This window comes from Procambarus clarkii, chromosome 15 (assembly GCF_040958095.1).
Source record: "Procambarus clarkii isolate CNS0578487 chromosome 15, FALCON_Pclarkii_2.0, whole genome shotgun sequence".
NCBI classification, from domain to species: domain Eukaryota; kingdom Metazoa; phylum Arthropoda; class Malacostraca; order Decapoda; family Cambaridae; genus Procambarus; species Procambarus clarkii.
This window is the reverse complement of record NC_091164.1, coordinates 6,686,815-6,703,720: the sequence shown is the minus strand read 5'-3', so window position 1 is coordinate 6,703,720 and position 16,906 is coordinate 6,686,815. Positions and strand designations below refer to the sequence as shown.

At 40.3% G+C, this 16,906-nt stretch overlaps 1 protein-coding gene across 2 annotated transcripts in view; it reads left to right on the top strand.

Annotated features, from left to right (window-relative positions):
* LOC123759096 (lysosomal acid glucosylceramidase) overlaps positions 1 to 16,906 on the top strand; it is a 95,801-nt gene that overhangs the window by 2,232 nt on the left and 76,663 nt on the right. The window contains exons 4-12 of one of the 2 annotated variants that reach the window (XM_069324936.1): positions 8,352 to 8,505; positions 10,711 to 10,871; positions 11,190 to 11,271; positions 11,408 to 11,560; positions 11,961 to 12,105; positions 12,872 to 12,933; positions 13,070 to 13,180; positions 13,858 to 14,024; positions 14,366 to 14,501. In XM_069324936.1, coding sequence (XP_069181037.1) covers positions 8,352 to 8,505; positions 10,711 to 10,871; positions 11,190 to 11,271; positions 11,408 to 11,560; positions 11,961 to 12,105; positions 12,872 to 12,933; positions 13,070 to 13,180; positions 13,858 to 14,024; positions 14,366 to 14,462 — 1,132 coding nt within the window. In that variant the 3' untranslated portion in view covers positions 14,463 to 14,501. Of the gene's footprint in view, positions 1 to 8,351; positions 8,506 to 10,710; positions 10,872 to 11,189; positions 11,272 to 11,407; positions 11,561 to 11,960; positions 12,106 to 12,871; positions 12,934 to 13,069; positions 13,181 to 13,857; positions 14,025 to 14,365; positions 14,686 to 16,906 lie in introns of those variants that run through there. The other variant, XM_045743951.2, reaches the window with a different exon arrangement.

The window sequence follows — 16,906 nt, the reverse complement described above, 5'->3', positions numbered from 1 at the left end:
CTCCCACGAACTTTGTTCAGTTTGTAAAAAAAATTCAGACCACACTATTAGTCCCCCTAACTCCCCCTTGCCACTTCGGAGGTGGGGTATAGGGTTTTTATGTGGCTTCAGGGCATCAATCCTCCCAGACACTGGGCATGGCGAGAAGGCACCCCTAAGCATACCTATTTCCCTATCAACACAAACTAAAATATCTAAAAATGCAAGATGGCCATCTCAACCCACAGAAGTTAAGAAGATAATAATATGTAAAATGGAAAAATATTTTATATTTTGTTTTCCTTATGTGGGACACAGCACACAAGGGAAAGGTGCACAGTATATCATTAAAAATGAACTAAAGCTGAGGGCAAAGCAACAAGCTGCCTAAGCAGCAGGATTGGTGACTTGGCAGCAGCATATATGGAAAACAATTCAAAGCGGAAGCTCCTAGCAAGGCCCCAGAGCAGGAGGGTTGTCATGTATGTGCATAGGGTCCCTCCGGCCTCCGCCATACCCACTTGTAGTCTCCGGCCAGGTCATCTACCCTCCTGTGAGGAACCGTTCCAAGACGTGGTACTCCAGATGACGACTCTGCTTAGATAGTTGGCTAACAGCTATCCTGGCAGCGGTTCACCGAAACAAGATTATACTGACCTTTATGCACCCAGTGCACGGTGATCCTGGGACTAAGGTTAGGTTAGGTTAGGTAGGGTTTGTTATATATATATATATATATATATATATATATATATATATATATATATATATATATATATATATATATATATATATATATATATATATATATATATATGTATATATATATATACTAATTAATATATATATATATATATATATATATATATATATATATATATATATATATATATATATATTAGCAGTCTTTCCTGTAGACATATACTATTAAATATGACCGAAAAAGTAAAATTAATAATTCTAACACGAATTTTTTCAATATTTCTTATGTTTCTTTTCACTGTTGATGGTAATTGAAAAATCAATTCTCCAAAATTCATTTTTATTTCTAGTCTGACGCGACACTTGAATGCGTTTCGTAATAACTTATTACATTTTCAAAGACTTTTAGCTTACACACACACAACTATAACCTGCAAACACTAAACAGAGTTCTTACTACGCTATGATTTAAACAGCTTTCATTTTATACCCACATTTTGGGTGAGGTGATATGTTACAACAGTTTTGGATGAGGTGAACAAAACTTTCAACACAGGACAGAACACGAAACAATGGGTATTAATTGGGTAAATTGAAGGTAAGGATGGAAGTAACTGCAAAAGGGCCTATTGGCCCATATTTCTTGATGCTTCTATATTGGAGCGGAGTCTTGAAGTGGGTAGAATATAGTTGTGCATTAATTGGCTGTTGATTGCTGGTGTCGACTTCTTGATGTGTAGTGCCTCACAGATGTCAAGCCGCCTGCTGTCGCTGTATCTATCGATGATTTCTGTGTTGTTTGCTAAGATTTCTCTGGTGATGGATGGGCACATGTATAAGCAAGTAGATGGGGTCACCATGGGTTCTCCCCTAGGTGTCCTGTTTGCGAACTTCTACATGGGTACCATCGAGCAAAAGGTCTTAGTCGACATGAACTTGAAACCGGCCATATACTGCAGGTATGTTGACGACATTTTTACACAGGTACCTGATGTCAGACATCTGCAGGAGCTGAAGGAGGCATTTGAACGGAATTCTGTGTTGCATTTCACTTGCGAGATGGAGAAGGATGGGAAGCTGCCCTTTCTAGATGTAACAGTCATGGAAAGGAGCGGATGTTTCCACACTGCAGTCTACACTAAGGAAACAAACATAGGAATGTGCCTCAATGCCAACAGTGACTGCCCAGACAGGTACAAGAGGAGTGTCGTTAACGCTTATGTCGACCGTGCTCTCAGCCATAGCTCAGGATGGAAGCCAGTCGATGAAGAACTCTGTAGGGTAAGGCAGGTCCTAGTCAACAACGGCTTCTCCAATGGTTTCTTTGAAGACATCATAAGAAGGAAGGTGATATGCCATGCAACCTCTGAAGAGACAACTAACACAACACCTGTACCCCCTATTAGACTATTTTACAGGAACTTCTTTTCCACAGCTCATAAAACGGAGGAAAGGGTCCTGAAAGATATTGTTAATAGAAACGTTATCCCTACAGACAAAAATCAAAAGATACAATTGACGATCTACTATAAAACCATGAAAACGGCCAACCTACTCATGAGAAACTCTCCAGACACAAAGCAGAACGCTTTAAAAGAGACCAATGTCGTCCATGCCTTCAAATGCCCAATTGGGGGACTGTAAGCCTCAAAGAATTCAGTATATAGGCAAGACAACAACATCTCTTTCCAGGCGATTAACGATGCATAAGCAACAGGGCTCCAGTAAGGAACATATAATCTCTTCCCACAACCAGACCATCACCAGAGCTTAACAAAAAACACGGAAATCATCGATAGATACAGCGATAACAGGCGGCTTGATATCTGCGAGGCACTACACATTAAGAAGTCGACACCAGCAATCAACAGCCAATTAATGCACAACTATATTCTACCCACTTCAAGACTCCGCACCAATATAGAAGCATCAAGAAATATGGGCCAATAGGCCCTTAGCAGTTACTTCCATTCTTTCCTTTAACTTACAAAATATTATACCCATTGTTTCGTGTTCTGTTTTGTGTTGAAAGTTTGTTTTCACCTCATTCAAAACTGTTGTAACATATCACCTCACCCAAATGCAGGTATAAAATCGAAGCTGTTTAAACTCTGTTCAGTTATAGTGGTGTGTGTGTAAACTAAAGTCTTTGAAAATGTAATAAGTTTTACAAAACGCGTTCAAGTGTCGCATCAGACTGGAAATAAAAATGAATTTTGGAGAATTGATTTTTCAGTTACCATCAACAGTGAAAAGAAATATAAGAAAGATTGAGAAAATTCGTGTTAGAATTATTAATCTTACTTTTTCGGTCATATTTAATAATATATGTCTACAGGAAAGACTGCTACCAATATATATATATATATATATATATATATATATATATATATATATATATATATTACATATATATATATATATATATATATATATATATATATATATATATATATATATTTTAACAAACAGAACACTTTCCCATATGAGAGAATCGAACCATGGGCAGTCAGGTGCCTAGCCAGAGCACTAACCACTAGGCCACCCTCCTCAGATCGCTAAAAGGACGGAAATTCGGGGGGCATTTCCATGAAAATGGTTGTATAATATACTCCTTAGTATAATGCTACTGGAGATATATAATCAGCTGACAAATTTAGATTTCTACTGGTATTGTTTACCTGCAGGCTTAGGTCTCCTCAGGCTTAATACTGGGTCTGAGAGTAATTTGCCTCCTGCAGAATTTAACATGGTTATGCCCTGATATTTAGTTGGGATATTTAGCTACCGATGAATCGATGGAAGTAGTCTTTACCTACAACGATACCGAAGTCTGTGAGGTGATCAGACTTAATTTTATCTGTCAATTTTATTCCTCTATTTTTCAGGTATTTGGCAGTAGCTCTCAGACCTTGCACATGTAGGTCAGTTGGTATTTTGTCCACCACAATGGCCTGTACTTGACAGACGTAACTGTCTAATCGTACTGATGGTTGCACCCCCTGATAGACTTGAGGTCCTGTATCTATTAGAAACCCTGAGATATTTAATGTTATCTGGGCTACAGGTCTTAATTGTAGTTCATCCGCCAACTTTTTAGTGACATATGTTCTCTGGGACCCTTGGTCAAACAACCCACGGGTATGGACCTTGGCCCTCTTATTCTGGATGTAATTTGGGCAGTAGGCAGTCGTATTCCCTTTGGACTTTGCTGATTGGACACCGGTTGTCTGTAGCACCTTGCAGTATAGTACTGTGGTGGGTATATTATCTTCCACCTTGGGTTTGGAATACGTTAATTTCGTATGTTTGCACAGTGCTGCATGGTGCTTACCTCTTATACACCTGTTGCAGGTGTTGAATTGGGTATCACAATAGTCTATGTTGTGTGATTTGAGACACCTTGCGCATTTCCCCAATTCCTGGAGTCGCTTAATACGAGTGTGTCTCTGTCTGGATAATTGGCACAACGGTATGTTGAATGTTTCTTTTTGCAGAACATACATGTCCCCCAGCCTACTGCACGCTTGGAAGTTACCGGTTTGGGTGAACTAGTAACAGTAGGCTTGGAGGATTGCACTGCATTGCCAGATTTTCTCCAACTTGGTGTGAAAGTAATCGGCTGATGTTTATTTTGGGTAGTTGTTTTACCCTTTAATTTACTCTTATTTTCTATTTCTGAAGGCTCACAAGAGGCTTTAACTTCCTCATCTGCACGTCGTTTGTCTATGATGGAACGCAAACCTTTAGTGAGGTTGTGTACCGTCAGGATGGTGTTATGATGATGTGTATATAATTCATTTAGGATGTCGCTGGACAATTTTCGTTGAAGGACTACTTTGGTCATCCACTCACTAGTGGTTATATCAACCTTAAGACTGAATGTTCTTAGTAGTGACTCCAACTCCATGCTGAAGGATTGTAATGAGTCAGTAGTCTGATCAGGTTGAGGTAAGTCCAGCAATTGAAATACTAGAAGTATGACAGTTTTCTCATTGCCAGCATTATCCATACTGGCTAGCTGGTAAAGCCTTGTGGAGTTTGTAATTGGGTTGCTCATTATGCTGAACAAGTACTGATGGAGGAGCCTATGGATACAATTCTGCAATCACTAGGCTATAATCCTACCTCTTCTAGAGGTTAGCACTTAAAATTAACACACTATATATATAATCATACACACTAATGATTTGAGTGATAAACCAGTGTCACTGGAAGTACCTTTAGGATAGCTCCACAATTATCACCCTAGGTTGGTATAGACATTAATTAATCACTCAAAGGTGCAATGATTATAAGTAAATTATTATATATACACAACTCAACTCGAGCTGGTATTAATTACACCCAAAATAGGGTCTGCACCATTATTTAATGGTGCTAGATTGTTCAATGTAAGTACAACTAAAAATGGGACAAGGATGAACAATAAATAGCTCAACTAGTCAATGGTAATAGGGGACTAGGTTGTCAATGAACATTAGTCAATGTTATATCCTACTCTGTTGTGGGTTGGCAATTAGTAAATATTGTATTGAGAAAAAAAGTGTAATATATATTAAATAATTCTCTATTTAAGAGAAATAATATATATAATTGTTGATGATAGCCTCTAGAATTTAGAAATATTAAATCTTATTAGTGACCTCGAGAAATAAACACCACAAAATTCGTGGATAATCATGCGAGGGCACAGCCACTATTTGGCTGCATTTATATTAAGCGCTGTCACTCCATGAATTACACTCTGCGAAATTGGTGGGTGACAGTGAAGCCGCTCTGTGAGGCTCGGCTAGGGGTCGAGAGCAGATAGCAGGTCACCACGGCCGGTTTCGTGACTGGCAATATATTGTTGTTGTATAAATTACAATAGTACCAGTGTATTTCAAGATTTAATGAATCCACTGGTTAACTCTGGTTCCTCCGGTACAAAGATGACCAAATAATCTGTTATCTGGTTCGAAGGACCAAATAATGTGGGGAACCGATCTATGAGATTTATATTTATTTAATTTATATGAATTTATATAGAATTTATATTTATATTAATATATATATTTTGGTAATAATTTGTATGATGTTTAGTGGACTGTATTTCTGCAATATTCACATAAATCGACTCCTTGCACATTAGGGGGTTTTATATTAAATTTATATGTATGCAGCCAGTCAAACTACAGTATTAAACTACATATATTATTAATTGAAATTAAGAGGTCTTATCTTATTGTATGGTAGGCCTGGTCCACTAGGTATAAACAAGGATGATGACACCAAATAATTCTCATGTTGAGGCTAACATCAACGCAATGTACTGGTTTACTAAGATTAATTCTTGCTTTCCTCTTATATTGTTCCAGTCAAAGGGCACTTGCTGTAATAGCAGGAATCCTATATATATGACAGCTATATCAGAGGAAATATTGGAATATTATTTATAAGATAAGGACCAAGGAATAATTACCTGAGTTAAGTCGATCCCGTGCGTGCTAACTGGTTCCCTTATATCTACCTAATATAACTGGCCAGAAATGCTAAGATAATAAAAGGGTTTCGATAATACACTTTCCTTATAGTAAACGTAGTTGTGTGTCTGTTACGGCTCTATTGGGTCGCAACTGGGTTCTTTCTCTGATGTTATTAGAGTTTGGGTATCCGGCCCCAAGTTAGTAGTGGCTTTCAAGGGGTGTGTTCTGTAACGCAAGTAAATTAAAGGGGAAGGGATTCAAATTCACTAAATTAAATATATAATTACCACCACCAATAAATAAATATATATACTGTCACACGGGGGGTATAAATATTCAATGTGCAGAATCGTCTTCCTCTGAAGACGATTAATGTTCCACGGTGCTCAAGACGAGTAGCCCTGGTTTTCTTCTAGTGGCCTCACGATGAATCCTTCGATTCTCTAAGCGAGTCTACACTGGCCACAGGCCAGCCAAATCACAGTCTCACTGGGTGCACCGTCGTGGAGGCCTTCAATCACAAATCCAGCCTGTAGCTGGCAAGTTCCAATCAGCTCTGCTGCATAGGCCACTCCACGACCGATACTACGGTTGCGAGCCCTAGGCAGGAGCCTCGTGTGATTCCACAGATCACTCTCCTCACCACAACAACACCCCAGTGGCTAGTCTTCTCCACCAGTCAGCCCCGGGTACGACAATTCCTGGTTCTGCCACCTCACAGGCTGGCTAACACAATAGTGTTCATCCGGGGGGTGACTCACAGCTTCTGCAGCAAACACGTGGAGATACTATGGCTGCCTTGGGTAGACTGATCCAACGTCCAATACAGCAGTCTCAGGTCGACTCTGTAATCAGACACGTCATCAGTACTAGGGACACCCTAGGGCACCTCACTTACAGGCTTAGACACAAACGCCCACCTATCCACTCCATAGATGGCGTTGCTGTCTAAGCGTCACTTCACCAGAGGTCAGCAGCGGCTATGTTACGAGCTGATTAAGACGGGAATCCAGCTCCTGTGGCCGGTATATCCCGTCCTCACTAGATGGCGTCGTCCATTTGGAGGGGGTTTCGGGAGCTGACCTACAGATGGCGTTGTCGTCACCGCTCCGTGCTACGACGCTGGGCTCGGGTCCGTAACAGTGTCGATAACAGAAACACTTTCCTCCTGTGACACAGCTGTCCAAGGGAGAATTAGAAGCTGTTTTGCTCCTGCGACTCATTTTCTTAACAATGGCTGACTTCTCCCTTGACCACTGACGCCCTGCAGGTCGTGCGACGACACACGACCGCTACTGTGGGTCAATCAGCCAGTCGCCGCGACGTGACACTTCCTCGGCACATCTTTCCTCACATTCACGGCGACTCCGGCTATTTATCCAGAGCAACTGCTAATACCGTCTTCCTAAACGTTCCCCCTTGACGTAAATGTGGTTCGGTCTATCTCACGGGTCTACAATCACTGGAACGAGCTCGGGAAACAGGAAAAGTTACAGGCTTTGTAAAACTCCAAAAGTCGCACTCTAAGGGTTCCTGTCCTCTCGACCACCCTGCACACACAAGTTACCCTAGCAAGTCTCTTGCATCCAGGAGGTGAAATGGCGGTTTTCCCGCAGGTGGACGGCTCCGTCGGCGTGGCGTCACCATCTTCCATGACGGTGATTGGTCCAGCCTCTCTCCGCTTCGTTTTGAACTTACAAGTTTCCCTGGATATTTCCACTACATAGAGGAGGAAGCAGATCGCCTCTCAATTCTTCCTCCTCATATTATTTTTGTTGACTCAATATCAACATTGATTATTTATCTACATTATTTGTCATCTCTATCTCCCAAGTTTATACATCCTGGCCTAATAATATTAGCCCTCAGTCATGGAGGGAAAGCCCACAAACAACTCTCATACTGAAGTAGCCTAAGCTACGTTGCCTTACATCATGACAGTAGTTACTCCTAAATTATGTAACATACTTTACATAATGTTGTTTAATGAATGAATTATTTATATTATAATTTTATATTATTAAGATTAAGAAATGTTAACCATGAGATAGTGTTTGTGTAAGGTCATTTACCCAGTGATGTAGTATTATATTTTTAACAAACATTTCCCTTCCTGTTCCTGATGTAAACAATTGTTTTCAAAGATGGGTGAGTTATTTGGAAGGCTGAAGTATAAACTTATCAAATTATCAAAATCTGCAGATCCTACTTCGCTCCTGAAGGAATCGGATATAATTTGTGTCGTATTCCGATCGGTGGCAGCGACTTCTCCACCCGACCCTACTCCTACGACGACGTGGAGGACGATGTGGACCTTCAATACTGGAGTCTAACTGATGATGATCATAATTATAAGGTACGAGATTATAATAGGCTGATAATAGTTTTCACTGTAAAGAGCTTATTTTATAACAAAGCACCATCTTTGTTATCAATTTTTTCCACGAAGGATAATTAAACAAGAAATTACTTTAGCACTTTCATGTTAATCAATAAATCCAACCGTCCACACCAGCTGCGTGTCGGTTACTGGCGCGGTGAACGTCATCACCAAAACACACTTCCAAGGGATTGGGATGCCAACGAGCACCAGAAATATATACAAAACACAAATTTTCTTTATTAAATAAAATTGTGATGTTTAGGGAAAAAATTATGCATACTTCCGTCAAGTATAATCCACTAGAGTACGCACTGTTGGGTGGATGGTGTTAATTACCCATAATTACGTGACTGTTTATCCTATCAACAAGAGATTTGTACCAACATATCTAATGATTTTTTTTTAAATTTCAGTGATTTTCGATTTGTTTATATTTTTTCGAGTACTTTTTTTCCTAAGTCAATGGATGAACATTTTGCGAAGATTTATTTTTCATATTTATCACAAATTATTCTTTTAGCCAAAATCAATGTATGAAGTTAAACACAAACATATTAACAATGTATATACTTGCATGTATAGTTAATAACAGAGTATATACTTAGTTACACTGCTATTAGCATTGTGAATGCCTAAACTCTCTCTTTCTCTCATGATAAACCAAACTCTGCAGTTGACAGGCATAACCTATCCTGAAGGAGATCTGCTCGGGGGAATGGATTGGGAACAACTATATAATTAGTGCTATTATCTACTCTGTATCCATGGTTAGGTTAAGGTTTGGTTAGGTTAGGTTTCATTACGTTTGGTCACGATAATACGGTGTATTATTCATGAAAATTTGAGATACGGGATTTGAAAACTAATTCAGTGTACCCAAGAATTCCATTTACAGAGGAGCAAATTCTTCAAATAAATTATTTTCATCTTCACTTTTTCATATTTTAAAACCAACGATTTATATTGCAATTAAGTTATAACTTGAGAATAATCTGTTTAGGACATAGGTTCACTTGCCAGTTTACATGTAAACTATTACTCGAACTGTAATTTGCTCTCAGACCTTCATAAATATATAAATTACTATCCAGGTGGTTTGAAAGGGGGAAGGGGAGGAAATCTCACGATAAGGGATTTGGTCTGAGGACAGGTTCTCCAGTAAGTATGTGTGAGGGTCGTAGTGCAGGGGATTAGGGGAAGTGTGGGGGGACCCAGCTAGATGTTGACTTATCATTGATAGAGTGACTATTTACCCCCCGCCCTCTCTCTCTCTCTCTCTCTCTCTCTCTCTCTCTCTCTCTCTCTCTCTCTCTCTCTCTCTCTCTCTCTCTCCTCCAAGACGATTTTTTGCAATGCCCACCCTCTGCATGTAGCTAAATATTTTTAAAACAATTTTTTCTTATTGTAATATACATCATTATTCACTGATCTCGGGAAACTTAATATAAATTTCTGCTATTCATACTTCGGCTGTAGTAGCGCAACACAGATCTTCCCGTCTTTGTTAAGCCCCGCACCTCTCTCAAAGCCAGCGGGTAACTAATATATATATTTTAATATTTCTCACCACTATGCTCCTTCAGTGATATCACCAGTGATATCACAATGATGTCTCCAATGATATCACTACTGATGTCTCCAGTGATATCACTAGTGATGTATCCTGTAAGATACAAGATATCCTGTAAGATATGACCAGAGTTGTTCCCAGTGATACGGATAGTGATGTCTCCAAAGACATCACCAAATATGAACTTCAGTAATACATTGCAGTATAAATAAATACTTATTTTAACGGCATGTTTCCTACAACGGAAGTAACGTCAAGTTCCTGTGTACAATTGACACTGATATTTTGGGATATTGATGACGAGTTGAGTGAATACCAAACAATTTATATCAATTAGAAAACTTTAGAATCAGAAAATAATGGTTACAACTTGGTTTGGGAACAGTGTTGTGGATTGATGGAACAAATTACCGAGCACCATAATAGTTGTGGTACCGGCAGGATTGTTTCAAGTGTAGGTTAGATATATATATATGTGAATGAGTGTGGGTGTGGATATAAATAGGAGCTGCCTCATATGGGGCAATAGGCCTGTTGCAGTTTCCTCTATTCCTATGAACAAATCTCTATTCCTATGTGTAATCTCTATTCCTACGTTCTTATTGTAGATTCCGCTTATCCTGCGGGCCCAAGAGCTGACGTCATACCCATTAAAATTGTTCGGCACACCCTTCGCACCTCCCGCGTGGATGAAGACTAACGGCATGTTCAATGGCTCAGGCGTGCTGATAAAGGACATGTATCAGCCCTACGCTAATTATATCCTCAAGTAAGTCTCCCTGTGAGGGTCGTGGAGACAGCGAGGGACGCTCCACTTGGCTGATGAGATCCGCGAATTGTGGTAAATGTTTATACCGAGTTCCGGAAATTATCGCATATTTGGTTAATGAGATCCGGAAAGTGTAATAAATTTGGGAACTTTTAACCGGAAATTATAGTCCTTTTGGATAAATAAATCTTGAAATGGGATAAGTCTTTAGTTTTGATTCAAATGTACACAACTGATGCGAGTCATTGAATCTCTTCATTAGTAATGCAACTACCTTTGAATATTTGTATTTTATGATATTTACTTGTTTATTATCAGGTTTGTGGAGGCTTACGAGGCTGAGGGAGTCGAGCTATGGGGCCTCACTCCACAAAATGAACCACTTGGAGGCTTGATTGATGTAAGACTCTGTCAAGCCAGATGTATTTCTGAATCTTAATCATGAACCTTTTAAATTGTTTTGCAAATATTGTTAGCCAGTTTCTTGAAGCATTAAAAGAACAGAATGTTGTAAATGCTAATTGATGTATTGACAGTGGGGCATCAATACCTGTGGCTGGTCTTCAGAGTCAATGCGAGACTGGCTCAAGGGCAACTTGGGCCCCACGTTAGAGGCTGCCGGCTACCGTCACCTTAAGATGATGGTTCACGACTTCAACAGGAACTCTCTGCCCTGGAACGTCGAGCCGGTAAGCTAAAACATTCACCATTTATAACGTTAGTCTGAAAAGTTTGTAAATTACATATTAATATTTTAGTTAGACAATAATATAGTCATTAGACGCAGTGTTATAAATCTCGATCAATAATCACGTTTTACTAGGTAATGTGTCTATGTAATTTTCAGCACATATTTTTCCAAAACCACTTTTATTAGATTTAATACAAAGGAGGAGGCAAGTTAATACAAAGGCTCTTGTGTAGACTTCAAATCAACGTCACATCAATGCACTCCACCCACCCAACATCTGTGTATTGTCCGGAAGTTATAAGAGATAAAAGAACTCTTGTAACTTCCGGACAATACCGAACCCTGTGGTTGGAGTAAACTTAAGGTCAGTTTTGTTATTGTATCCAATCGTCTTGCAGTTGCTGGAGGACCCTGACTCTGATCAATATATCGACGGTATAGCACTCCACTGGTACGAAGACGCCAGTACGAGCCCCGATGTCCTCGAGGAGACCCTCGCCCTCTCTCCAGACAAGTTTATTCTCTACACGGAGGCATCTCAGGGTAAGGACAAAACCAGTTCCTCACGTAGTGACGTTTGATGGGAATCCCATTTCTACCAAACTTACGTAGGAATATCAGAAGCAAAGCATGACTCTTGACACAGTGTTCGGTATATGCATCTGTCAGTGTGGATATAAATAGGAGCTTCCTGTTATTAATTTCAGTAGATAATAATATGAGTTTGTGTTCCTCAAGCGGCTCACTAGCATTTGTACTCTCCCCATCTAGCGTTGACAATTTTTCCATGTATTTATTGATCAAGCTTATAAAGCTAGCTATACCATTTGTCTCTGTGGATATATACACCGAGAGGTATACCCCGCTTCTTGGTGTAAATAGACTGAGACTTTACTGTAGCCCTGGACTATGTTCAGGACTACAGTATACTTGCTGGTTGGTCAGTAAGCTGTTGTATTGCCATAATAACCTTCCATAGACTGATAGGCGTTTCAACACCTAACCAAGCCTCCATGATGTTGACCGGATACCTACTCCAGTCTTCCACCCTATTGACAAACCAGTACATTCCCATATCCTCCCTGAAACTAAACTATTAAAGCTTATAGCTATTGTTACTGGTCCTGACCTCGTCTGATAATGCATATACTGATTTATAAGGAGAGCTATGAATTGCACCCCAGTGTGGACGCGCATGTTGGTGGCGTCGGCAATGTTTGTTTGAAATGAATCCATACGCCACAGGTCCATTTAGTCATTTTTTAACTATTTGGAAAATATAGTAAGACTGACAACTATGATTTTCCAGGAGCTACTGTGTATCTTGGGTCGTGGGAGCGCGCAGAGGAGTACATCTATCGCATGCTGGACGTAAGACCCACTTGATTCATCATTTTCATTTCTCGAGGCTTAGATTCAACGTTTTGATTCATTAATAATACACATGAAAATTAAGCACCTGTTTTATATAAAAATGTTACATTATAAATAAAGGTAAATCTTACAGGCTATAAACCATCAAACAACCGGTTGGGTGGACTGGAACATGGCTCTCAACCAGGATGGGGGACCCAACTGGTGGCGCAACAGCTTCGACTCCCCCATCATCGTCAACGCTGTACGTGCAGCCCATAACTTTGCGTCCTACCTGTAGTTTAATCTAGGGTTTGTTTGCAATTATGAAGTAGCCCGTGGTAGATGTTTAGATCACGATTGAAAGTTCTGGGATGAGGACAATGAGCAGATATAATTTAAATAAATAAATGATGTATAAATAAGCAGATATAACAACATCCCCCACATCCCACAGTGGGAAGTGGGGGGGCCTAGACAGGCAATGATCCACAACTTCACTCATACAGATATATTGGGTTTTGATTTGACTTCTGCACTCCATTAAAATTTTCGCATTTTCCATTTTATAAGTTGCAATAGTTTGAAAACGGACGGGTTGAACGACAACATAAAGCCAAAATTTGGATGAGACTGAGATATCTTACATAGTTTAAATAATTTGACTTCTGCAAATAAGATGTTTCTTCTTTAAATAAGATGTTTATAACTTTAAAAATATAACTCATTGGTCGTAAATATCATAACGTAACTTTCTGTAGAAAATTAGTATTTAAAATAAATATATATTAGCCAATTATTTTCTGAATTTTTTTTTCAGTCAATTCAAATATATTATGAAGCCTTCTATATGAAACAGCTTTGTCCCGTTAGTACACAAATTAAAATTTTATATATTTGTAGAATTTTCGCGATGGTGCCAATAACATTTCCCCTCTACAGGAAGCCGAGGAGTTTTACAAGCAGCCAATGTTCTATGCCATCGGTCATTTGAGCAAGTTCGTGGTTCCCGGCGCCCAGCGGATCTCTTGGTCGACCATGTCCTCCATGATGAACATGGCCGCCTTCATCGACCCGTCAGGACGCACTGTCTTCGTTGTCCTCAACATGTAAGAATGCTGTATAAAATGTCTATCAGGTGTTGTCTCCTGTCCATCTATCAATTGGTCTCGTGTCATTTCTTTTTAACAGGAGCTGTCGACAAAACTTCGATTTCCTTGACAAAATTAGTTATACACCCATAATTGTTAGAATAACGAGAGGCTAACTGTAATCCGTGGTGAACCGATAGCAATATTCATATTAATGCCAATATTAACAAGTTATCTGACAGACGTTGATGATTATAAATAGTGTTGTATATAAATCAGTCAACAGCCGCCACGGGACCCCGCAGAAGGTCTCCACTGGTAGCACAACTTGTCGTAATATGAGTTTGTGTTCCCCACAGGAATGAGATTGAGGAAGCCTTATCTCTGACGGATGGATCCGGATCTTACCTCAACTTCAAGATACCTCCCAAAGCCGCCCAGACTATCCTGTACTAGCATCCTGCAGGACCTAGCTAGATCCTGACTATCCTGTACAGTATCATGCAGGACCTAATCAGGTCCAGTCTTCGAACAAGACCTCCCAAATGGTTCCCTTCTGAAAATTTGCAGAACATTTAATAAAGAGCAAAGTCCAGATCAGTGATCCATGAATGACCAGCGAGAATTTCAGTTTCAACAGTGGAGAGAATGCCTTGTTACAGTAAATAATGAGACTGAATTATATCGTTTCCTTGTGATGACCTAACGAACGACATGATTGTTTGTTAACCAAACAATCAATTAGCATGAGTGTTGGAGCGCATTCACTGAAGCACTCTTGGTTCCTATACATTATTTTTTTATCACTTAACAGTATTTAATAATTAGGAAGCCAGTTCCAAAGGTAAAATGATTACCACGAGACACCAAAGCCCCCTCTCACACCAACTTGATAGTTATCTAGATATTTTTCATGGTGTGAAAGCATATTACAATTCCAGTAACAGTCTATTTGTCAACTGGTAAGAGACCCTTTGTTCCTAACAGATAATATTCTCGTTAACTTTATTGTATTATACCTCGTTGGCTTAAACATAAAAAGTATATAAATAACTCGTTTTCTTTTAAATTTTCTGCTGAATTTGGTTTTCGATAAATTAAATTCTAGGGGATACTGAAATAGTTTTGAAATTCCATAATTCACATGGTTTAAGAATAATATATCAAATTAATGTAAACAAATCTAATGTACGATTATGTTTTGTTGTTGGGTAGATTAGATACACAGTGTTTAGTGAGTTTCATATTTATTTAGTAGTCCTGGGTACAACAGTGTCGTAGACGTTGAGACGAAGCCTAGAGCAGAGCAGAGAGCTGAGTGAGGCCGGAGTCGTGGAGCTCTATGTAGGAGAGCGTGGCGGCTCAATTGGGAATTGTGAGTGTCTGAACTTGGGTAGGGAGAGCGTGGCGACTCGATGCGGTCGTAGTCTACTGTCTGCTCTGTGTCGAAGCTGTAGTGTCTTGGGTCGATTAGAACTGCACACGATGAGTGGAAATTGTACTGTCCGCTACTCATGTTGTTGTTGTTACAGATTCAGCTACTCGGAACAGGTTCCAAGTAGCATGGGCTATGGTGAGCCCGTAACTTTCCTGGCACAGGAGCGGGGCAAATAGCATAGGCTATGGTGAGCCCGTAGTGGACTTACCTGGCACGGGAGTGGTGCCGTCTCTCTGTGCCGCTACTGATTGATTGATGAAGATTAAGCCATCCAAAAGGTGGCACGGGCATGAATAGCCCATAAGTGATAGCCGCTACTCATCAAATCGCTTGCTTATATGATTACACCTCAGCTCCCTCCAACAAGATGAGAAGAGTATTACCTGTAATTGGGAAAAGGATAGTAGCTTCTGTAATTAGTGCTAATTAGTTATGATATTAAGATAATGAGATAACGGAGCGAGTATAAGATTAACTCGCTACAGGACTTCCCCTGCCAGGGAATGGAAGAATAGCAAATAACAAAAAATATGTAGCTACTGTTCCCTGGGTCGCTGTGGAACATGTAGTCCGGTACCAAAAGATGCAGGCAGTGTGTGGAAAAGCTCGATGTAGCAGGAGAGAAGAATGTGCATGATTGTTGCATCCTTGGGTCGCTGGTGGAGCATTTAGATCCGGGGCGGATGGGCTCGGGCACCAGGACAATAGGAGGTAATGTAGGCACGTAGTTAGGACAACGAGGGAATCACTGCAAGAGCTGAATTATCCTGGAGGCGACGAAGAGTCGGAAACGCAAGCTGTAAGTCCTATACTGCGCAAGGTGCTTGGGTCGGCAGAGTATCAGAATGCAGTGAACGTGTAGATGAATCTGACGACAGAGCAGCTGTCGTGGGCGTCCCTGTAGAACAAGCAGTGCCCTGGCAGCGACAGAGAGTCGGCAGGACAGGCTGTAGATCCTACATGATGTAATTGCTGATGAAACTGTCAGATGAGTGAGTAACGATCGTGGAGCATCAAGCCGTAGCAGATAAAAATGCAGAGATGATCACGATGAAAATCATAGCTGTAGCGAGGGTGTTGGCAGCGTTCCATGACAGGTGGCTGCGGTCCACAGCAAGCAGCAGCAGTAGTGAAGGTCCAGTGAGAATCCATGTCGTAGTCAGTCGTGGCTGGGTATCGTCGAAACTCTCTGGAGTCACCAATGTAACGTACGGTTATATTACGTTGTTGGGTAGATTAGATAAAGTGTTTAGTGAGTTTCATATTTATTTAGTAGTCCTGGGTACAGCAGAGTCGTAGACGTTGAGACGAAGCCTAGAGCAGAGCAGAGAGCTGAGTGAGGCCGGAGTCGTGGAGCTCTATGTGGGAGAGCGTGACGGCTCAATTGGGAATTGTGAGATGTCTGAACTCGGGGAGCGAGAGCGTGGCGGCTCGATGAGGTCGTAGTCCGCTGTCTGCTCTG